The sequence below is a fragment of the Embiotoca jacksoni genome, unplaced genomic scaffold (assembly GCF_022577435.1).
Source record: "Embiotoca jacksoni isolate LCO1_2020_lvr unplaced genomic scaffold, fEmbJac1.0.p SCAF_18, whole genome shotgun sequence".
NCBI classification, from domain to species: domain Eukaryota; kingdom Metazoa; phylum Chordata; class Actinopteri; family Embiotocidae; genus Embiotoca; species Embiotoca jacksoni.
This window is the reverse complement of record NW_027185318.1, coordinates 4512535-4537162: the sequence shown is the minus strand read 5'-3', so window position 1 is coordinate 4537162 and position 24628 is coordinate 4512535. Positions and strand designations below refer to the sequence as shown.

The following is a 24628-nucleotide window of genomic DNA, read 5'->3' as shown; positions in this document are numbered from 1 at the left end:
TCGCTAGTGTCGTCGTCTCACTATCAGGAAGTACTCGCTTCGATCAGGGGCTTGGAACTCTGTCTGTGGTGGATTGCATGTTCTTGCTTGAAGTGTGACTTTGTCACATTTACGACTATATGCATGATGTTTGATTTACATCATGGACTACATGCATGATAACATGCATAAGTTAGTCGTCCATGTTATGGATGACATATTTTAATTTACTTATTACTATGCAGGAACATGCAAATTCCACATCGAAAGTCCCAGGCCGGGATCGAACCGGGGACCTCGAGATTGTGAGACGACGACACTGACAACTGCACCATTGTGCTGCATGGCACAACTTCAACGGAAGTCATACTTGTAGCATGTCGTCCAAAATATGACCAAAAAGTCAAACTATAGCATGTCGTCCAAAATGTGACAAAAAAGTCAAACTACGGCATGTCGTCCAAAATATGATGTCATACTTTGGGCAACATGCTATAGTATGACTTTTTATCACATTTTGGACAACATTAAAGAAATATGATATACGTGCTATTTCTGACGACATGCTATAAGTATGACTTTCGTTAAAGTTATGGTAGCCAGCAGAGTGGCGCAGCTGTCAGCATCGTTGTCTCGCAGTCCGAAGGTCATTGGTTCAATTCCAGCCTCTGACAGTCTATGTTGAATTTGTGTCTTTCTGCAAAACTAATAACTTAAAAGTCCAGTTTATCGTCCATAACGTGGATGACTAACTTATACCTGTCGTCCATAATTTAAAACATTTCATTCAACAAGAATCCTCCACACACAAAGTTCCAGGCCCCCTGTCAGCGCTGGCTTGGAACTGCACCATTTTGCTGCCTTTATGGCATGCTTGCCTGACTTATATGACTTTTAAACTTGTTAGGGAAGAGCGATCAACAGTGCAGTGGTTGTCACGGTTGCCTCCCAGTCAGAAGGTTCCAGGTTCGAGACTCGCTCTGGAAATGATGACATTAACATGCAAGACGGAAAGTCACGTCAAATGCAAGAATCGAACCTGGAACCTACTGACTGGAAGGCGAAGACACTAACCACTCCACCACAGTACCTTCTTCCATAAAATGTTTAAAAGTCATATAAGTTATGTAAGTCAGACAAACATGCAATAAAGGCCACACAACTCTGCAGTCGCTAGTGTCGTCGTCTCACTATCAGGAAGTACTCGCTTCGATCAGGGGCTTGGAACTCTGTCTGTGGTGGATTGCATGTTCTTGCTTGAAGTGTGACTTTGTCACATTTACGACTATATGCATGATGTTTGATTTACATCATGGACTACATGCATGATAACATGCATAAGTTAGTCGTCCATGTTATGGATGACATATTTTAATTTACTTATTACTATGCAGGAACATGCAAATTCCACATCGAAAGTCCCAGGCCGGGATCGAACCGGGGACCTCGAGATTGTGAGACGACGACACTGACAACTGCACCATTGTGCTGCATGGCACAACTTCAACGGAAGTCATACTTGTAGCATGTCGTCCAAAATATGACCAAAAAGTCAAACTATAGCATGTCGTCCAAAATGTGACAAAAAAGTCAAACTACGGCATGTCGTCCAAAATATGATGTCATACTTTGGGCAACATGCTATAGTATGACTTTTTATCACATTTTGGACAACATTAAAGAAATATGATATACGTGCTATTTCTGACGACATGCTATAAGTATGACTTTCGTTAAAGTTATGGTAGCCAGCAGAGTGGCGCAGCTGTCAGCATCGTTGTCTCGCAGTCCGAAGGTCATTGGTTCAATTCCAGCCTCTGACAGTCTATGTTGAATTTGTGTCTTTCTGCAAAACTAATAACTTAAAAGTCCAGTTTATCGTCCATAACGTGGATGACTAACTTATACCTGTCGTCCATAATTTAAAACATTTCATTCAACAAGAATCCTCCACACACAAAGTTCCAGGCCCCCTGTCAGCGCTGGCTTGGAACTGCACCATTTTGCTGCCTTTATTGCATGCTTGCCTGACTTATATGACTTTTAAACTTGTTAGGGAAGAGCGATCAACAGTGCAGTGGTTGTCACGGTTGCCTCCCAGTCAGAAGGTTCCAGGTTCGAGACTCGCTCTGGAAATGATGACATTAACATGCAAGACGGAAAGTCACGTCAAATGCAAGAATCGAACCTGGAACCTACTGACTGGAAGGCGACGACACTAACCACTCCACCACAGTACCTTCTTCCATAAAATGTTTAAAAGTCATATAAGTTATGTAAGTCAGACAAACATGCAATAAAGGCCACACAACTCTGCAGTCGCTAGTGTCGTCGTCTCACTATCAGGAAGTACTCGCTTCGATCAGGGGCTTGGAACTCTGTCTGTGGTGGATTGCATGTTCTTGCTTGAAGTGTGACTTTGTCACATTTACGACTATATGCATGATGTTTGATTTACATCATGGACTACATGCATGATAACATGCATAAGTTAGTCGTCCATGTTATGGATGACATATTTTAATTTACTTATTACTATGCAGGAACATGCAAATTCCACATAGAAAGTCCCAGGCCGGGATCGAACCGGGGACCTCGAGATTGTGAGACGACGACACTGACAACTGCACCATTGTGCTGCATGGCACAACTTCAACGGAAGTCATACTTGTAGCATGTCGTCCAAAATATGACCAAAAAGTCATACTATAGCCTGTCGTCCAAAATGTGACAAAAAAGTCAAACTACAGCATGTCGTCCAAAATATGATGTCATACTTTGGGCAACATGCTATAGTATGACTTTTTATCACATTTTGGACAACATTAAAGAAATATGATATACGTGCTATTTCTGACGACATGCTATAAGTATGACTTTCGTTAAAGTTATGGTAGCCAGCAGAGTGGCGCAGCTGTCAGCATCTTTGTCTCGCAGTCCGAAGGTCATTGGTTCAATTCCAGCCTCTGACAGTCTATGTTGAATTTGCGTCTTTCTGCAAAACTAATAACTTAAAAGTCCAGTTTATCGTCCATAACGTGGATGACTAACTTATACCTGTCGTCCATAATTTAAAACATTTCATTCAACAAGAATCCTCCACACACAAAGTTCCAGGCCCCCTGTCAGCGCTGGCTTGGAACTGCACCATTTTGCTGCCTTTATGGCATGCTTGCCTGACTTATATGACTTTTAAACTTGTTAGGGAAGAGCGATCAACAGTGCAGTGGTTGTCACGGTTGCCTCCCAGTCAGAAGGTTCCAGGTTCGAGACTCGCTCTGGAAATGATAACATTAACATGCAAGACGGAAAGTCACGTCAAATGCAAGAATCGAACCTGGAACCTACTGACTGGAAGGCGAAGACACTAACCACTCCACCACAGTACCTTCTTCCATAAAATGTTTAAAAGTCATATAAGTTATGTAAGTCAGACAAACATGCAATAAAGGCCACACAACTCTGCAGTCGCTAGTGTCGTCGTCTCACTATCAGGAAGTACTCGCTTCGATCAGGGGCTTGGAACTCTGTCTGTGGTGGATTGCATGTTCTTGCTTGAAGTGTGACTTTGTCACATTTACGACTATATGCATGATGTTTGATTTACATCATGGACTACATGCATGATAACATGCATAAGTTAGTCGTCCATGTTATGGATGACATATTTTAATTTACTTATTACTATGCAGGAACATGCAAATTCCACATAGAAAGTCCCAGGCCGGGATCGAACCGGGGACCTCGAGATTGTGAGACGACGACACTGACAACTGCACCATTGTGCTGCATGGCACAACTTCAACGGAAGTCATACTTGTAGCATGTCGTCCAAAATATGACCAAAAAGTCATACTATAGCATGTCGTCCAAAATGTGACAAAAAAGTCAAACTACAGCATGTCGTCCAAAATATGATGTCATACTTTGGGCAACATGCTATAGTATGACTTTTTATCACATTTTGGACAACATTAAAGAAATATGATATACGTGCTATTTCTGACGACATGCTATAAGTATGACTTTCGTTAAAGTTATGGTAGCCAGCAGAGTGGCGCAGCTGTCAGCATCGTTGTCTCGCAGTCCGAAGGTCATTGGTTCAATTCCAGCCTCTGACAGTCTATGTTGAATTTGCGTCTTTCTGCAAAACTAATAACTTAAAAGTCCAGTTTATCGTCCATAACATGGATGACTAACTTATACCTGTCGTCCATAATTTAAAACATTTCATTCAACAAGAATCCTCCACACACAAAGTTCCAGGCCCCCTGTCAGCGCTGGCTTGGAACTGCACCATTTTGCTGCCTTTATGGCATGCTTGCCTGACTTATATGACTTTTAAACTTGTTAGGGAAGAGCGATCAACAGTGCAGTGGTTGTCACGGTTGCCTCCCAGTCAGAAGGTTCCAGGTTCGAGACTCGCTCTGGAAATGATAACATTAACATGCAAGACGGAAAGTCACGTCAAATGCAAGAATCGAACCTGGAACCTACTGACTGGAAGGCGAAGACACTAACCACTCCACCACAGTACCTTCTTCCATAAAATGTTTAAAAGTCATATAAGTTATGTAAGTCAGACAAACATGCAATAAAGGCCACACAACTCTGCAGTCGCTAGTGTCGTCGTCTCACTATCAGGAAGTACTCGCTTCGATCAGGGGCTTGGAACTCTGTCTGTGGTGGATTGCATGTTCTTGCTTGAAGTGTGACTTTGTCACATTTACGACTATATGCATGATGTTTGATTTACATCATGGACTACATGCATGATAACATGCATAAGTTAGTCGTCCATGTTATGGATGACATATTTTAATTTGCTTATTACTATGCAGGAACATGCAAATTCCACATCGAAAGTCCCAGGCCGGGATCGAACCGGGGACCTCGAGATTGTGAGACGACGACACTGACAACTGCACCATTGTGCTGCATGGCACAACTTCAACGGAAGTCATACTTGTAGCATGTCGTCCAAAATATGACCAAAAAGTCAAACTATAGCATGTCGTCCAAAATGTGACAAAAAAGTCAAACTACGGCATGTCGTCCAAAATATGATGTCATACTTTGGGCAACATGCTATAGTATGACTTTTTATCACATTTTGGACAACATTAAAGAAATATGATATACGTGCTATTTCTGACGACATGCTATAAGTATGACTTTCGTTAAAGTTATGGTAGCCAGCAGAGTGGCGCAGCTGTCAGCATCGTTGTCTCGCAGTCCGAAGGTCATTGGTTCAATTCCAGCCTCTGACAGTCTATGTTGAATTTGTGTCTTTCTGCAAAACTAATAACTTAAAAGTCCAGTTTATCGTCCATAACGTGGATGACTAACTTATACCTGTCGTCCATAATTTAAAACATTTCATTCAACAAGAATCCTCCACACACAAAGTTCCAGGCCCCCTGTCAGCGCTGGCTTGGAACTGCACCATTTTGCTGCCTTTATTGCATGCTTGCCTGACTTATATGACTTTTAAACTTGTTAGGGAAGAGCGATCAACAGTGCAGTGGTTGTCACGGTTGCCTCCCAGTCAGAAGGTTCCAGGTTCGAGACTCGCTCTGGAAATGATGACATTAACATGCAAGACGGAAAGTCACGTCAAATGCAAGAATCGAACCTGGAACCTACTGACTGGAAGGCGACGACACTAACCACTCCACCACAGTACCTTCTTCCATAAAATGTTTAAAAGTCATATAAGTTATGTAAGTCAGACAAACATGCAATAAAGGCCACACAACTCTGCAGTCGCTAGTGTCGTCGTCTCACTATCAGGAAGTACTCGCTTCGATCAGGGGCTTGGAACTCTGTCTGTGGTGGATTGCATGTTCTTGCTTGAAGTGTGACTTTGTCACATTTACGACTATATGCATGATGTTTGATTTACATCATGGACTACATGCATGATAACATGCATAAGTTAGTCGTCCATGTTATGGATGACATATTTTAATTTACTTATTACTATGCAGGAACATGCAAATTCCACATCGAAAGTCCCAGGCCGGGATCGAACCGGGGACCTCGAGATTGTGAGACGACGACACTGACAACTGCACCATTGTGCTGCATGGCACAACTTCAACGGAAGTCATACTTGTAGCATGTCGTCCAAAATATGACCAAAAAGTCATACTATAGCCTGTCGTCCAAAATGTGACAAAAAAGTCAAACTACAGCATGTCGTCCAAAATATGATGTCATACTTTGGGCAACATGCTATAGTATGACTTTTTATCACATTTTGGACAACATTAAAGAAATATGATATACGTGCTATTTCTGACGACATGCTATAAGTATGACTTTCGTTAAAGTTATGGTAGCCAGCAGAGTGGCGCAGCTGTCAGCATCTTTGTCTCGCAGTCCGAAGGTCATTGGTTCAATTCCAGCCTCTGACAGTCTATGTTGAATTTGCGTCTTTCTGCAAAACTAATAACTTAAAAGTCCAGTTTATCGTCCATAACGTGGATGACTAACTTATACCTGTCGTCCATAATTTAAAACATTTCATTCAACAAGAATCCTCCACACACAAAGTTCCAGGCCCCCTGTCAGCGCTGGCTTGGAACTGCACCATTTTGCTGCCTTTATGGCATGCTTGCCTGACTTATATGACTTTTAAACTTGTTAGGGAAGAGCGATCAACAGTGCAGTGGTTGTCACGGTTGCCTCCCAGTCAGAAGGTTCCAGGTTCGAGACTCGCTCTGGAAATGATGACATTAACATGCAAGACGGAAAGCCACGTCAAATGCAAGAATCGAACCTGGAACCTACTGACTGGAAGGCGACGACACTAACCACTCCACCACAGTACCTTCTTCCATAAAATGTTTAAAAGTCATATAAGTTATGTAAGTCAGACAAACATGCAATAAAGGCCACACAACTCTGCAGTCGCTAGTGTCGTCGTCTCACTATCAGGAAGTACTCGCTTCGATCAGGGGCTTGGAACTCTGTCTGTGGTGGATTGCATGTTCTTGCTTGAAGTGTGACTTTGTCACATTTACGACTATATGCATGATGTTTGATTTACATCATGGACTACATGCATGATAACATGCATAAGTTAGTCGTCCATGTTATGGATGACATATTTTAATTTACTTATTACTATGCAGGAACATGCAAATTCCACATAGAAAGTCCCAGGCCGGGATCGAACCGGGGACCTCGAGATTGTGAGACGACGACACTGACAACTGCACCATTGTGCTGCATGGCATAACTTCAACGGAAGTCATACTTGTAGCATGTCGTCCAAAATATGACCAAAAAGTCATACTATAGCATGTCGTCCAAAATATGACCAAAAAGTCATACTATGGCATGTCGTCCGAAATATGATAAAAATGTCATAGTATAACTTTTTTTCGGCCAAAAAAATTTAAAATACTTAAGACTTTAGTATGTCGTAGAAAATATGAAGAAAAAGTCATGCTGTAATGTTTCGTCCAAACCGTCATACTATAGTATGACTTTTTTTCGGATAAAAAAATTGAAAGTACTTAATACTTTAGTATGTCGTAGAAAATATGAAGACAAAGTCATGCTGTAATGTTTCGTCCAAACTCTCATAATATAGTATGACTTTTTCTTCATCCCAAAAAAAATCACAAAAAAGTCACTATAGTATTACATTTTTTTTCGGCCAAATTTTTTTTTAAATACTTAAGACTTTAGTATGTCATAGAAAATATGAAGAAAAAGTTCAGCCGTAGTGTTTCGTCCACAACGTCATACTATAATATGACTTTTTCTTCGTCCCAAAAAAAAATCACAAAAAAGTCATACTGTAGTATGACTTTTTTTCTGCCAAAAAATTTTTTAAGTAGCATGTCGTCCAAAATATGCCTAAAAAGTCAAACTATAGCATGTCGTCTAAAGTTAAGTTTTTTTTTTTACACTGAAAACCACTAAATTATCTTGGGATAAAGGATATCAGGACTGCAAATAAAGCACCAAAAATTTTACAATTTGGGACCTTTCTTCAGCGTGCTGCATATACACAGTTGACAATTGTATATTAGGTTCAGAGTTATCTCTTGCAGCTGTAACAGTGAATTATCCATTTCTTTTCTTTGCGTGACAGCAATGACAGTGGGGGAAAGGCCAGAATTTGCATTGGAAATAAAAACTTTCAGTCTAATGCAATCTGTTTGAAGAGATACTCTTAGCTCACTTTTATAATCTACATGTTACTAGTTTTAACTCTTAGGTCTTTTGGAGTAACCCCAGTATAATTTCAGCTAACACTTATCATCAGTGATGACTGATTTGCTAATTATATCAAGTTGAATTATTTGGTATTTAAAATACTAAAATAGTTGAAATTTCTTTTTTTTTTTTAAGATGGGACCTCAAATAACTGTTAGTTCTGCTTTGAGAAAATGGCATGTTTTTGCAATTGTCAAATTAGCCAGCAGTTTTCTGGTATTTTCTTTTGCACCACATATCACTCCTTAAACATCTGGTAGATCTTTAAAAAACAAACTGCAGCATCCAGGTACACTCTTAAACTTTATTATATTTCAAATCACACATCCAGCATTAATTCACAGAAAAAAAAGACAGCGCATAAAGTCTTTCTCAAATTAAATACATCTGATTTGTTGACTTACATAATCAAAAACATAAAAACAAGTGCAACAATGCTGGTGGGTAGAATTGCTGACTAATTTTGAACCCACATTACAGTGCATTTTCTTAGTTCGTAGGCGCAGAGCAAACAGCGACAAACCAAAGTGAAAGTCAAGTAAAAAAGGTCCTGTCAATCATCCGCCACATAAACTATGTTCCCATTTTATTACAAATACATTGACATGTTTAAAATTGCATGCAGATATTTGTCATTAAAAGATACTATGACTGGTACCTAGTATATCCCTGCAGAGTAGTATGGCAAAATAGACTTAACAGTCTCACAGTTAAACTCTAAATTTCTTTGATCTGGTGAAATCACTGCATCTAACAGTAGAGTTCCGAGTGACATATAACATGGTCTTAAGAATTATTTTTTTTAAGTATTAGTGTACATCTAAGAGGTGAGTCGAGTGTGTATTTCAGCATTTTTTTATGGTTCAAATATTTCAGTTTTGCATAGCAGTGCATCCACATCTCCCATTGCTGTGTATCTAGAGGCATGAATTTGAAGCATAGGAATCCTGTTAATACCCTACCTGTGTGTGTGTGTGTGTGTGTGTGTGTGTGTGTGTGTGTGTGTGTGTGTGTGTGTGTGTGTGCACCAGAGATTCATAGAGAAATCTGGGTCAGTTAAAATGCAGTGAACAGCAGAAACAGGCAACTGCAGTGGAGCATTAAAAATCCAAAAGTATCACTATCCCTGACCTAAAAATATTTGAACAGCTTTACACCATAAAAAAAATTACACTATTTTAGAGGTGATCCGTTTATCCTTACATGAATAGAAGTGAGGATGCGTGATAAAAAACATTCTTTGACATGGAAAATAATGTTTCGACCTTGAACATAATGTCTGAATAAAACAAACAGGAAATAATGTAGAGCGTAACCATTCCACCGTCCTGCCTTTGGCACCTGGTTAAGAGTTTGGATGTGTGTGAGACAACTGCTGGTTTGAGTTTAACTCGTTGTAGCTGTTCACTCAGCTAGAAGGGCAGCCAGCAGTGCAGGGTAGTTTGGTGTCCCCCAGCCTGTTACAGGGTCCCATGATGGTGCAGCACAGAAACCCTTACCTTGAACCGTCTCATCCAAACAACTCAGGTGGCATCCTTCGGTTACCTGGAGACAAGAATGCATGGCAATTAGGACCAAAACCATGACTTCAAAATGTTTTGCAAAAGGGTTCACATAATGACCGCCTATGAACAGTATGGAAGGAACCAAAAACTTTTTTCATACAAAATACTACAAAGGCAGTCATTTCAATTGGATTCTTCAAGAAGGAATTATGGTCATTAACCAGATTCCTCGGGCTTACGTTGTGCAAGTATGTAAATAAAAAGGATTTACAAACAAGTAAATAAGTATGACCATTTGAAAATTTCAACATAAATCAAGTCTTTGTGGAGCTTTAAGGAACCAGTGAAAGAGCGAATTCTTTAGCACGGTAATAACTTACATCAAATAGAGCCTGTCCTTTGAGCTTATAGAGGCGGGGGTTGAGGAAGCCCAGGACAGGCAGGCCCTTCAGCAAACGTTGGCCATTGATGAGGGAAAGCATGCCTCCGACAACAGGGGTGGACGCCTGAAGGGGTGAGCAACACATGAGGGATGTGATTAGCCGCAAGGAACAACTGATGAAATATAACTAAACTGTTGCAAATGCTCCTTGAACACTGTAAAAGCGACAAATGTGGCCACTCTTGTGCCGCTACCTGTCAATACAAACATTTGTTCTGCTAATTTGCTAAACTCTGGTCCTCACAATGACATTACAATAATATTTTGCACCAACTGCGACAGAAGCTAAATTGCACAGCTGTTTGGATTTTTTTTTTTTTTTTTTTTTTTTTTTAACATGGTGGATGAAGAACCTGCCCTTTTTGGACTTTTACTCACGTTCCCACGAGAACTGCGATTAAAAGCACAACCTGTTTGGAGCCATACTGACTTGTTCATTGGATCAACTCCTGGAACAATATGCCCAGAGACTATTTCTATAGTCTATAGAATGTACGCTTCTTTTTTCTGATGTGTGTATGTATTTTACCGAAGTCCCGGACACCCAGGGGACCGGCACTCTGTTGGTGACCACCCAGTAATTATCAGACAGGGCAGCCATGTCAGGGTAGGCCCTGCCGCTGGTATTGAAGTATGACTGAGGGGGGAGGGTTGCTGCTACAGTCTTCAGATACCCCTCCACTGCACTGGCCTGTGGGAACACAAACACACTGCATAAATAGCGCTGTCCGCATAGACTGGCATCAGGTTGGGAAAAACAGATATTATATTTATATTTTGAGAGGGATCATAATTCAATGCCCCAACTCAGGACAACTAAAAGCTGCATGGCACAGAGCTGATGATCTGATATTATTATTACCTGGTAGTCAGGCATCTTGAAAACGTTGCTGAAGCCTCCTCCACTGATGTAATCTGAAACTTCATACGTGACCTTAAATGGGTTCTTGAATGAAGTTCCTCCTACTGTGGTCACGTACGGGCTGCGAACAAGGAACAGTTTCAACTTTTTAACTCTGCTCAAGTGTGCTTTAGGACAACCTGTCTGTGGCACAGACATTGAAAAAAAACAAAAAAACTTAGATTTCTTTATAGAATATAATTTCAACAATTTAAGACATGGTTACCAGAGATTTTTCAATGCAGCTGAAAATCTGTCAAGTGGAACTGAACATTTTCATTGGTCACACTGGTGTGCCACACTTTTCGCAGGTCCATCTGATTGTATTGCTTGTTTGTGCTGCGATTTCAATTAAGAAAATATATTTATCTGCACCTCCACTCCTGTCAACAATCATTTACATACCGTGTTAAGAAATTACCAATGTGTTTGGGAACTGACAAAAAGAGTAACAATTAAAATGTAACGTGATGTAACGTAAAGGCGCAACTGCAAATTTTGGGTGAATGTAGATTATGCCCTGATGCATCTGAAATAAAGTCGGGCGCACCGATGCCGCCAATAAAAAAAAAGTTAGTCTGAATGATGAGTTTACTTCCAGAAATGAAAGATGTTTTACCTCGAGGCAGGAAAGCTGGGTCTGAAGGTGTTTTGTTCTTTACCCAAATGTTTGCATCCAGCACCGCTGTCACCTGAACATGATACAAGATTGGTAGGTTATAAAAGGATATAACAGGTATTCATGCAGCATATTTTACTGACATCTGGCAGCCTTTCAAGTATTGTTGTGAGCTACGGATAAAGCTGCAGGACAAAAGGTATCTTAGACACGCGTGTACCAGCGTTGCCATGCAATCATGGGTGTTTTAATTCAAAACAATAGTGTTGTATTCATGTTTCAAGTGAGATATTGATCCACCAGTAACAATAGAGTAAAGTAAAATTGTCAGCTGACGTGTTGCCGAGGAGACCACAGCTGTCTCATTTTTGTTACATGATCAGCTCTCTCTCACTTCTACAGAAATTTGAGCTGTCAGTTCCCCATTTTGTATCCAAAACCACCGAGAAGAGGAATTTCTTGATTAGAAACTAAACCCGAAACAAGAGGTCGCAGTCACGGTCTTCAAAGTTAACCGGCTGAAGCTGTCCACAAAAAAGGCTTTGTTAGCTCATCAACAGCCGTATTTTGCTGATGACATGAATTAGGTGTTTGCCTTTGGTCTTGAATGTCTCTGTGTGAGTATACACTGAGTAAGAATTCTGCACATCTTTCCCTGTTACTGACCGGAAGCAAAGAGCAAAGAGATTCCCCTGACGCCGGCCTTCATGAACTCCGTGTTGATGCGCATCATGTAGGCCGTGGACAGGCTGTCTTCATCGTCTCCGTAGCTGATGGTGTGAACCCACGGCAGGTCAGACATGTTGCTGAGCAAAACCATCCACTGGAGGAAGGGCTCCTGGGACTCATGACGACCTGCACGGTAATGGGGAGATGATATATGTGTGTGTGTGTGTGTGTGTGTGTGAAAAAGGTCAGAAGGGCAACATTTATTTGGATTAATTTACAAATTAGGCAATCCTTTGGTGCGTTTATGATTTCCTCTAATTAATCTAAAAATAAAAGATGTGAGACAAACACATGCGTGCATAAATATGCACTGCTAAAGCCTCAGACCTGGATTGGTGAAGACCCATGTGGAAATGTTTGCCCCTGTGCTCATGATGTACTCCACATCCAGACTGGCCTCCAGACCGGCCTTTCCTCCTCCCTGGGTGCCAACAACTCGATAGACCTGAGACAGATGCTTGAAGCTCCCGCCAAACATGTTCATGAACTCAGCCAAGTCGGCAGGGTGGTAGTACTGCTCCAAGAACTAAAAAGAGAGAACAGCTATCTTCAATAAAAAAAAGAACACAGGGTTGGAGTCAGATTAAAGTATTAGCGCTCATGCGGATAAGTCTAACAGCAACATTCAATGGTTCACAGACTGTCCGTGTGAGTGGATCATACTTGAGCTACAGCCTGGCTGTTGTTCTGAGTGGATCCCACATCGGTTGCTGTCAGATTGTAGCGGGCCCTCAGGATGGCAGGAGTCACTCCGAGGTGCAGCCCCGCCTTAGACGGCTGCGGCTTCTTATCGAGGTCCTGCCCTTTAGGCGGGAGACGATGAAGCCCTCCAACTGTGGAAGCACAAAATAAATTTAAAAAAATAAACAGTAAACATCCAGCAATGTTAAACCAGATCTCAACCAAAATGGAAAGCAATTATAGATAGCTAAGAAAATGGTGCTCACCGAAGTCAAGGTGTTGGTGAACATCATCATGAACGGAGTACGGGGCTGAAGATCTCACGAAAGACTGGCCGTCTCGGACGTAGCGGTAGAACCTACTTCCTGGAAGTAGCGTCTCTGCAACCCTTAATACACAAAACAAAAAAATGACCACAGCTTAAAGATCTACAAATCCACTCCCACATCATTAACATTCAGACAAAGTGTGTGTTGAAAAAAAACAAATTGGCTTTTATACCACACTGATATACTGTAAGTCCAAGTCAGTGAAATTACATTTGATAACAAACTGCTATCAAGGTTTGGGCTTCTTGGGTGAGATGCTATTTTTTATTAGATCTCAACAACCTTGACCTGGATTTATGAATTTCAATAGCCCACAGCTCAACGTCAGATTTCTTCCAATAACTACAGAAAGAGGAACTGTCTCATGAGATTGCAAGAGTGACCTTTTCGCAAGATTTAACTTGTTCAGGAACTCGAGCAGAAAATGTAAAGTTTGTGCCTTAACTGTGTCAAGAGCAAGTGAGTTGAGTAAGCAGAACAAATATTGCCAAAAAAGATTCGCTTACTCTGCAGTCACGGTGCACTGTAAAAAGTCCTGAGTACGAACAGTCAGGCAGTTTGTAATCCCGTGACTCTGCAGCCAGTGACGCACCACCTTCTGGGTGAGTTCAGACGGACGCAAGAGAGACGCTACTTCCTCCAGGCTCAGATGTTTACCTGTGGAGGAGGAAACAACAAGCCTCATGTCATTCTGCAGTCAAGGCGAAGGTCAAAGTTGAGGAAAGATTTTGCCTCGTCTTATCAGAGAAGTGTCAGAGCAGTTTAGCTCGGATTCCCTGTGATGAGGTTCACATTATGAAGGACAGAAGAAGAAATACATGGATGCACAAATCCCGCTGAGCATCAAAGCTAAACAACTGTATGCATGTTTATGCGGATGCTCAAACACAGCCAGCAGTTACCAGACAGGGTCCTACCATACTGAGCCGAGTCCGGGTCCGACACCAGTCTGAGTGTTTCCTCCAGCAGGTGGACATTCTGCTGCTTCAGCGCAAAGGTCAGTTCCAGCTCCTCGGTAGGACCAACCCGACCTACACGAGTCCAGTCATGTGGTATCCTGATGAACGAGGTCAAGCATTTCATGATCGTCTAATAAACAAGTGAACTGAATGTTTCAAGAGTAAAATGACCAGTTTGAACCAGTCCCTTGTTAACGTCTGCCAAAATTATTCAGTCATGCTGTTCATGTGATCAAAAGACCAAAACTGTTCAAAGGAGCTGCAACAATTACTTAATTAATCTATTCATCAGATCAAAATGTAATTCAAAATGAATTAAACAAAACTAAAACTCCCAGAGTACAGCTTCTTAAATATGAGTATTTTCTGCTTCCCTTAGTCTTTTTCCATGAAAATAAACTCAATACTTTCAGTGTGGACGGTTGGTCGGGACAAAACGAGACCGTTTAGGTGGCACGTCGGCTTTGGGAAACACTGGGAGACATTTTTATACCATTTTCTGACTTTAAAGACCAAACAATCGATTAATAAAGAAAATAATCATTGCAGCCCTGGTGCTCATCATAGTAAAATTTCAACTTGACTCTCCTTATTAACCGAATGCATAAATAAAGGGCCATACACAAAGTATGGAGGCTGAGCAACGATAACAGTCGTAAATCACATCACAGGTTTCCATGCAGTCTCCTTCCAACCATACGGCTGTGTATTACTGAACAAGGCAATAAGGCTCGACTTTAAAAAAATAATAATAATTACAAAACAGTTTTCAAGGAGGAAAGAGATAATTATTGTTTGTCTAAAGACAAGGAGATAAGAAAGCAGCCTTAAAAGTTTAGGTTTGCTCACAAGACATCTTGGTCATATTCCAAATATCCACTCCAGACCAACGAACTGAATAACAAGGGGATGGAAAAGACCAGTCTGTTGGAGAGAAACACAAATAATAAGCTTTCATTGAATAAGACTTGCAGAGAAAGAAATTAAACACAAACCAACGCGGAAGTTTGATCAAAAACACATAAATTTTTTTTGTTTTGTTTCAGGGTCATAGCGAAAATATGTAGTCTCAAATGTGACTTAGCCAAGCAAGTTAAATCTCATTTAAAACGCATTTTATGGCACGCAGATACAAATCCAACCTTTCGCTCGCTCTGCACGTATTCCCAGCTGCTTTAACGTCACGTGATCACGTGAACCTGCTCGAGGTCATCGCAAACGTTACAAAAACAACACGACGGGCGCTGCAGCACCAGCCGCGTTACAGCAGTTAACGTTATCGGACTCCTTTTCGCCCGGTTTAAAAAAAAACCACAACAACAAACAGCTGTGAACTTATTTGCATCACTCACGGTGAGTTCATGTCGTCCTCGGCTGCTGGTGTCTCAAACTCAGCTCTGGTGTTTGGTGAGCAGGCTGTTCGAGGCGCAGCGAGTCACGTGACGTGTTTTCACGTGATCAGTGACGAGGTTTTTTTATTTTTGTAAACCTCGATGCTTGAACACGTGTTTATTAAGGCGTTTTGCTATTGCCAGTACATTCCACTACCTTTTTTTTTTATTATTATTTTTTTTTTTTAATCTATTTATACTTTTAATGTTGTTTCCATTGCACGTAAACGGACACAAAATACAAGATGGGTCATTTATATTCAGATTATATTGAGGTTGTCACATTCAAACGGGACACTTAAGTCCCTCCAGCTGGAGGAAGTCATGGCCCAGAATAAACAATCGCAGCCTGTGGATAAGATATGCTTCAGAAACAGGGCGTTTTAACGTGAAGGTGTTGTCATAAGTAAAAGCATCAATTCAGAAATTCAAAAAATACTTCATTACAAGTAAAAATCCTGCATGAAAAATCCTACTTTAGAAAAAGTAAATAAGTATCGGATCTAATCTTTGATTTATTTGCTGAAATAAAATGAGAAGTTAAGAAGGATAAATCACTATTTGATCGATTGATTGCTGCAGTCAGTGAGGATCTGATCGATCACGTTGATAAAAAAATATATTTAACCTGACAACTCTGATTCTTTTGTGTTTGTTGGTTTTTGTGGTGAAAAGTTTTTGTCTGATACGAGCCGGCAATAGAAGTAAAAAAAAAAGTTTGGAAATCACTGGTTTCATCTGAATGTCTTTGCAAAACAAAATTTTCCATTTGCAGAACTTTAACGGTTCTTAAAAGTAAATCACACATTTCCAAATGGCGTTACAAACCCAAAAGGTCATGAATAACCTCTTTGTTGTTCTTTCTCATCTCACAACACAAACAAATAAACCATAATTAAGAACTGAAAAAAAGATTTATTAAAAGGATCATTAAAACTGACTCCCAGAAGGACTTTAAACAAAACATATTTACAGAGATGTACAGGAAGACAACAGCACAAGTTTAGTGGTTCTTTAAAAAACGGTTTTTAAATTCAATCTGCCAGAATTATGTCAAAATATACACAAAGCAATACAGATTAGGTTTTAACGCTCAAACTCTCTTGCTCTGGCAAATGTGTTGACGAGGGGAAGAAATTTGCAACAGCAGTATTATTGTTCACATTTAATGACTTAAACAAGCATATCTCTCCTCTGTTCTACAGATTTTGATTCAAGTGAATGATTTCATGTTTTTTATTAAACGATATGATGAGTCAGCTCCAACTTCAATCAGTCGTTGTCTGTGAAGTAGAAATCTTCTTCCTCTTCGCTATCAGACAGCGCGCCATCGTTTCCTGGGAACATCTCCCAAACGACAAAACTGTCCTTTTCTAGTGACAAAGAAAAGAATTAATGAGACATAGACGAAGAGATGTAAAACTATGTTGAGATATTTTTGGGTACTTTACACCACAAAAATGTGTTCTTTTGGAAAACATGGGACCTTTAATAGCAGTAAGTGTCAATGACAAATTTGATTTGCTGTATTTTAAAGTGTTTGTGTTATTCTGTGTAAACTAATAGTACGTTCCTCCGGACACTTACCTGCGTTACCACATCTTCTCATTGTTCGTTTAACTGTAGGAGTCGGTGTGAAACTCTGAAAGAAACACAAGAGGAAGGTGTTGTTTTTTTTTTACAAGAATAATAATAACGTGTGCCTTAAGATGGAGCTGAGCGATGTGGACCAAATGAAATATTGTGATATTTTAGGACAAATAGCATGATAATGAGATTGCGACAATATCGTGGGGATGACTCTTGGTGCTTTCACAAAATATTTACACAATGAGATTTTTGATAAATAGTCATCAGTAATATGGATATAATAACTGAGTGGGTAAAAGGACAAACATGATCAGCTACAGGAGTCTGGTGAGTAAAGAAATTGACATTACTGTACTTTAAAAACCAGGAGGACAACATTAATGCCATATCAGAATATTATGATATCCAAAATCTCATATCACGATATTGATAAAGTATCGATATTGTGCCCTGCCCTCCTTTAAGGTCACAAGAATATCAGAAATGAAATGGAAAAATGAAAAGAGGTTGTACCTTTGAAGAACGCGAGCACTTGTGGACACTAAACTGATTTTTTTTCATCCTCTTCTGCAGTTGATAGACGTACTTGTCGCCATTGTTCCTTTGAAATCAAGAAAGGAAAAAAAAAAAAGAAAGAGAGAGGATAGTTGTTTTCTGCAAACAACTATTACAAGTTAAAATGCAAAAGTCAGCCTTATTTACCCGTTTGGGGAGCCCATCATGCCTGGAGTGATTAACAAACAATGAGGACTCTTCACTTCAGGGAAACACGTGGAAGATGGAGTCAGAGGTTCCAGGTCCGGCAGAGCAACGTCGTGATCATCACTTGGGCACGAGAAGGGGATCTGTACATTGAGACGGATATACAGTCGGTCATAATCCATAGTTTTAGACGCCTCGTAAAAACCTTTGCGGAACACTAAAACCAAAAACAAACCTCAACCCGTTTATTCTGCATGTACGCTGAGCTGAAAGCATCATCGACGTCTTCTCGGGGCTTGGCCTCCAGGAACTGACGCACCTGCTGCTTCCTCCTCAAGGTTCCCACCCGGGCAGATATCATAGGAAGACCTGCAACTAGACACACAGTAGATTCAGAGTTAGTCAAATCTAATCTGAAAAAAAATATTTTGTTTGAGAAAATTCAGTTCATTTTGTTGAACAATAGAAACATTTGAGGACATTACTATGTGATTATTAAAATAATCAATTCAATTGTATTTATATAGTGACAAGATCACAACACAAGTTATTTCAGAGCACCTAACATAGTAAAGTCATTACAACATTATAGAGAGGAACCCAGCAATTCCCAAGTGAGTGACAGTGGGGAAAAAAAACAAAACTCCTTTTTCCTGGAAAAACTAAGTTATGATTTCAGACTTCATTATATCTTTATAAAAATTCATCTAGCTCCTTCTCATTGTTAAATTTATGGATTAAACCTTTCAACATTATCATTACACCCAAATGAACCTCTTATCTTAATGAACAATCTGCATCCCAACAGCGACCTTTTTTTTCTTTACCTGGAGCTTTGTGTGCTTCTGCTGTTGCCTTTTGGGGTTTTCGGGCTTTTTTAGCAGAAGTCTGTGAAGCACCCAAAGACGTGTGCTGATTGTAGCACTCCTCTGCAGAACGTGTTCCCACCGTCCTCGCTACCTTCGCCCAGTAACCTGCCATGTGCTGAGGATAGTATGACACAGCCCTGGAAAACAGAAACACGTGTAGATACACCCACCGATGAGCAATGTGGTTAAAACACAGAAATATGTTCTCCTAATTCTGCATCAGGCTACAGTGGGTACGGAAAGTATTCAGACCCCTTTACATTGTTCACTCTTTGTTTCATTGCAGCCATTTGCTAAAATCAAAAAAGTTCATTTTATTTCTCATTAATGTACACTCAGCACCCCATCTTGACAGAAAAAAACAGAAATGTAGAAATTTGTGCAAATTTATTAAAAAACAAAAACTGAAATATCACATGGTCATAAGTATTCAGACCCTTTGCTCAGTTTTGAGTAGAAGCACCTTTTGAGCGAGTACAGCCATGAGTCTTCTTGGGAATGATGCAACAAGCTTTTCACACCTGGATTTGGGGATCCTCTGCCATTCTTCCTTGCAGATCCTCTCCAGTTCCGTCAGGTTGGATGGTGAACGTTGGTGGACGGCCATTTTCAGGTCTCTCCAGAGATGCTCAATTGGGTTTAGGTCAGGGCTCTGGCTGGGCCAGTCAAGAATGGTCACAGAGTTGTTCCGAAGCCACTCCTTTGTTATTTTAGCTGTGTGCTTAGGGTCATTGTCTTGTTGGAAGGTGAACCTTCGGCCCAGTCTGAGGTCCAGAACACTCTGGAAGAGGTTTTCTTCCAGGATATCTCTGTACTTGGCCGCATTCATCTTTCCTTCAATTGCAACCAGTCGTCCTATCCCTGCAGCTGAAAAACACCCCCATAGCATGATGCTGCCACCACCATGTTTCACTGTTGGGATTGTATTGGGCAGGTGATGAGCAGTGCCTGGTTTTCTCCACACATACCGCTTAGAATTAACACCAAAAAGTTCAATCTTGGTCTCATCAGACCAGAGAATCTTATTTCTCATAGTCTGGGAGTCCTTCATGTGTTTTTTGGCAAACTCTATGCGGGCTTTCATATGTCTTGCACTGAGGAGAGACTTCCGTCGGGCCACTCTGCCATAAAGCCCCGACTGGTGGAGGGCTGCAGTGATAGTTGACTTTGTGGAACTTTCTCCCATCTCCCTACTGCATCTCTGGAGCTCAGCCACAGTGATCTTTAGGTTCTTCTTTACCTCTCTCACCAAGGCTCTTCTCCCACGATTGCTCAGTTTGGCTGGACGGCCAGGTCTAGGAAGAGTTCTGGTCGTCCCAAACTTCTTCCATTTAAGGATTATGGAGGCCACTGTGCTCTTAGGAACCTTGAGTGCTGCAGAAATTATTTTGTAACCTTGGCCAGATCTGTGCCTTGCCACAATTCTGTCTCTGAGCTCCTTGGACAGTTCCTTCGACCTCATGATTCTCATTTGCTCTGACATGCACTGTGAGCTGTAAGGTCTTATATAGACAGGTGTGTGCCTTTCCTAATCAAGTCCAATCAGTTTGATTAAACACAGCTGGACTCCAATGAAGGAGTAGAACCATCTCAAGGAGGATCAGAAGAAATGGACAGCATGTGAGTTAAATATGAGTGTCTGGCAAAGGGTCTGAATACTTATGACCATGTGATATTTCAGTTTTTCTTTTTTAATAAATTTGCACAAATTTCTACATTTCTGTCAAGATGGGGTGCTGAGTGTACATTAATGAGAAATAAAATGAACTTTTTTGATTTTAGCAAATGGCTGCAATGAAACAAAGAGTGAAAAATGTAAAGGGGTCTGAATACTTTCCGTACCCACTGTATTTTGTCATCCTGGGCGAACACCAAACTTACTGTTGTAGCCTCAAAAGCTCTTCCTCAGCCCATCGGTCTTCATCTTCCTCTTGCACAGTAAATGCGTTGCCTTTGTTTGCCTTGTGTTTCTGGTTGGAGTTTGTGGATTTGGGGGAAGGCTTTGTAAGTGGTGAAGTTTTGGCAGATTTGCTTGGTTTAGGTTTTGCTTGTGTTTGTATCTTATCGATATTGTTTGTTCCTCTGGGGCTCCTCCTCAGTCCTTTCCTGCTCTCCTCTGGTGACTGCTTTAACTTGTGAGGAACCTTCCTGCCTTCCTTACTGTACACTCGCTTCTTCTTCTTAAAGGAAAACTGCTCTGATGTTTTCTCATTAACTGGAGGAGATTCTGGGGAATTTGAGACCGTCTGTTTTCTCTTTGATTCTCTTGCTGACTTTGTGACAGTCCTGTTGATGCTCTTTGTCTGTTTCTCCGAGCTCTGTGTTGAAGACTTTTCGGGTTCACTTTGCTTTGGTGGGACAGCGTCCACATACAAGGCTCTCTCTGTAGCTGGACACCTCCGGCTGGACCTTGTTGTTCTATGGGACCACTCTTCGGGGCTGCGAAGTGTCTCCACAGGAGGATGAAGTGAATTAGAGGTCTTCTCGTCGGTTTTAGCGCTGGCTTTGGTACATTTCGTGAGTGCAGCCTTGACCTGCCTCAGTGGTCCGGATGCCTTTTTGTCGCCGGCTGATTTACTTTGCTTCCGGCCTGGGAACACAGAAAACAGTTGTGTCATGTAGCTCTGACTTTTCTCAAAGCGCTGAAACTAAAGCTGCACAGGCATCGTTACCGTCACTGCAGGGCAGACACGCACGGATGGGTTTCCGTGATGTCCTTGCAGATTCTGTTTTAGTCCCCTCCTGGAAAACATACATAATAAATTAACCAGAAAGATCGAAAAACAGGCGCTTCGTCATACTTTGTAACTCGTGGGAGTCCAGCTTACAGGGGTGTACGTGGAGGTCGCATAACATTCGTGGATGGTAACATTCATGTCAGCGTCTAGGATGACTCGGCCTCCTTTCCAATACTCCAAAGGTGGTTTGATCACCCGACCACTTCGAGACACTTTACTACTGAAGGAGGCGGCGGAGCGACAGGAATCAGCTGCAGAAAAAAAACCCACACACGACAGCAAATGTATTAGTTTGGCTGAACCAATTTTGAATTCACATTTTAATAAATGCCCTGCAATGGCTTACAAACGTCTTGAGTGTTTCTGTTGCACTCACGTGTCTGCATGGACTTTTTCTTGTTGCTTTTCACAGACTGGTTGATGGTTGATGCTGACTTTGGTTTCGCTGTGTTGCCTCTCCCTTCGTTCTTCCACTCTGTTCCTCTGCTCGGGTCACTAGAGCAAACAAAAACTCAACTCTTTAAAAAAAAGAAGACAAAACTTCACCTCATGCTTCAATTAGTCAACTTCCTCCAGCAAAAACCACAACAATCTTTTGTACATAAGAACATGGGTGTGAAATTAGTATTCTTACTTTCTTGACTCCGACAGAAACTTCTCATAAAGCTCCTTCCAGCTTGGAGGAAAACCCTTCGCAAACTTTTTCAAAAGCCACATGGGAAAGCCTGAAGGCCAAAGTGAGAGGTACAAAAAAATGATATTACACGCAGGTAAATATTCAAAATCTGCATCTCCAGACAGCTTAGTTGTTTTATGTGCTGTTAAGTTCTTTGTGGCAAAGTGTAACTGTCACTAAGGAAAAGATCTGCCCGATAAATACTGCAATGTGATTAAGTGCTGAACAGGCTCACCAGAGGCACCGTGCACGTTCATCTTCCCCTCCAAAATGTAGACTTTGCCGGTGACCGTCTTCAGCACGGAGTTAGAAATCCGGTCTGCAATGATGTTACTATTCCACCCTATGTTGTCTTCCCTGAGTGGAGAAGACGAGTTAAATGCATTTGTGTTCACAGTCCTACAAATCTGGAATGGAGCGCGAAGATGTCCAACTCATCAAGCGGTAATCACCCAGAAAGTAGGCGCCGATAAACTTTTTCACTACATTGTGTAATTGTGATGTTTTCAGACACACTTACCTGTGGATTCCCTCAACAAACAGGCCCATACGGTTCTTCCTCAGGAACCACCTTCTGAGATAAATCACACTCTCCTGACGAAGGAGAAAACAAAAGCAATTAGACAAAAAAACAAAACAAATCCTGTCTAAGAAAAGAGAAAACATAAATAACTTCTATTTCCCATCTGTCTGCAAATCCAAACTTCCAGTCCACAATGTACCTCCCCCTTCTTGTTAATTCCCACTTTGATCAAAGATGTTTGTTTTTTTTAAAGTTAGTTTCGACTCACTTTTGGGAATTTTGCTTGGCTGGGCTGATTGTTGCGCTTGAACACAGTCTCCCGTTTCTTAGGTATGGAGATCTGTGGAGAGTTGAGCACGAGCGGGTCTTGGAGCAAAACAGGTCTCGGCGGCACAGCGGGGATCCGGGCATCCTCGGAGGGATCCGTGTCCGACTGGCTACCAGGTGTTCCCCCTCCGTCCAGGTTCATAGAAACTACACTTTCTGGAGGATTTTGAAAGGTGATGTCTCTCGTCTCACCCACAGAGCGAGCTGCGTCTCGGGACTGATGGATATTACCTGTGAACGAAGGTGTTTTGCTGTCAACAAAAACATAGAAAAACTAAACTGTCTGCTTGTGCTCTCCTCAGGTTTCACAATACACTCACCTGCATTAAAGAGCTCCCTGGTGCAGTTGTTTACTTTCTGAGCTTTCTGCTGCTCCCTTGTGCTTTCTCTCAGCTTCATGTAAGCAAACATCTTAGCCGGGGACATCAGAAGACAGCTTTCTGTAATAACTTGGCAGCCTGTTCAAAAACAGATAAAAAAAAAAAAACTATTGAGAAGCATCAGTAAACTTCTTTCTCTTATGATACCGCAGGGAGAGAGAAATACATTTTAAAAAAAAAGCAGCAATGAATATCTCACGTTTCTCTGTGGTGGGTGATGGGAACACGACCTCACGGATCCCCTGTGATTGGTCAGCAGAAGCAGATGTTTTCTTTCGTTGTGGCTGACCTCTGTTTCCGGAGCCGACACCCTCCAGGCGGCGGCTGACTTTGTCGAAATCCAGCTGCTCCCATTTCCTCTTCCTCAACCTCTTCTCCACGGGGGAAAACACGCCGGCTGCAGACGCGGGTTTGTCGCGGTCGCGTCCCCCCGGCCGGGTCTTCACCGGAGTCCCCGAGTCTCCGATCCGAGCCGGTCCCTCGCGGATCGGATCTCCCCGAAGCGGAAAGCGGGACTGCGACACGGCCGTCGACTCCAGGAAAGCTCCCTCTCTCCGTCCGAATCCGCTGTCCGACACCGCGGACGCGTCCTCCGAAGACGTCCAGCGGATGTCCGAATATGAACACTCGAGGTCTTTTGGAGGACTGGACGAGGGCGAAAGAGTCGAAGCCTGCGCTTCACGGAACCTCCGAGTCTCTCCGAGCTCCTCGGTTGTTTTCTTCCTGGGCGACTTGAACTCCGCTCCGGGTTTCTCTCTCGCGTCACGCAGCGGATCCCTTCTGGAGAAAACTCCGTCCTTTGCGCACATCGTCTCCATCTGCAGTTTGGATTTTAGCTGAGAAAATATCTTCGCGGGAGATTGAAACCGCGTTGTCGTGCGTGGTGAGAAATCATAACACGACGCCATGGCTTTCGGAGGAACGGTTAACAAATGCTAGCGGCTAGCGGCTAGCCCACGGATTTCAAATTTCCCATCGCTGCCGCCTTGTGACGTGTTTCCACAACAAATACGTCACTTCCTATTTTTTTTATTATTATTATTTTTTTTTTAT

The 24628-nt window shown here is 41.7% G+C and overlaps 2 protein-coding genes across 2 annotated transcripts; both read right to left on the bottom strand.

The window, feature by feature from the left end:
* Positions 1 to 8498: 8498 nt before the first annotated feature.
* Positions 8499 to 15818, bottom strand: tpp1 (tripeptidyl peptidase I). The gene is made up of 13 exons (XM_069152264.1): positions 15732 to 15818; positions 15229 to 15303; positions 14338 to 14477; positions 13927 to 14077; positions 13358 to 13479; positions 13074 to 13243; positions 12738 to 12936; positions 12348 to 12536; positions 11682 to 11754; positions 11024 to 11144; positions 10691 to 10852; positions 10100 to 10225; positions 8499 to 9759 (listed from the first exon to the last, which is right to left on the bottom strand). Exons 1-13 carry the CDS (start codon positions 15740 to 15742, stop codon positions 9619 to 9621), a joined length of 1680 nt encoding a protein of 559 aa, XP_069008365.1. The 5' UTR covers positions 15743 to 15818; the 3' UTR covers positions 8499 to 9618.
* Positions 15819 to 16665: 847 nt separating this feature from the next.
* mis18bp1 (MIS18 binding protein 1) lies at positions 16666 to 24569 on the bottom strand. Its single transcript, XM_069152262.1, has 16 exons — positions 23775 to 24569; positions 23516 to 23653; positions 23137 to 23426; positions 22866 to 22939; positions 22581 to 22702; positions 22304 to 22394; positions 22046 to 22164; positions 21760 to 21920; positions 21604 to 21673; positions 20813 to 21521; positions 18890 to 19068; positions 18298 to 18437; positions 18063 to 18205; positions 17874 to 17961; positions 17358 to 17412; positions 16666 to 17143 (listed from the first exon to the last, which is right to left on the bottom strand). The coding sequence occupies exons 1-16, from the start codon at positions 24481 to 24483 to the stop codon at positions 17043 to 17045; spliced, it is 3189 nt and encodes a 1062-aa protein (XP_069008363.1). The 5' UTR covers positions 24484 to 24569; the 3' UTR covers positions 16666 to 17042.
* Positions 24570 to 24628: the final 59 nt, after the last annotated feature.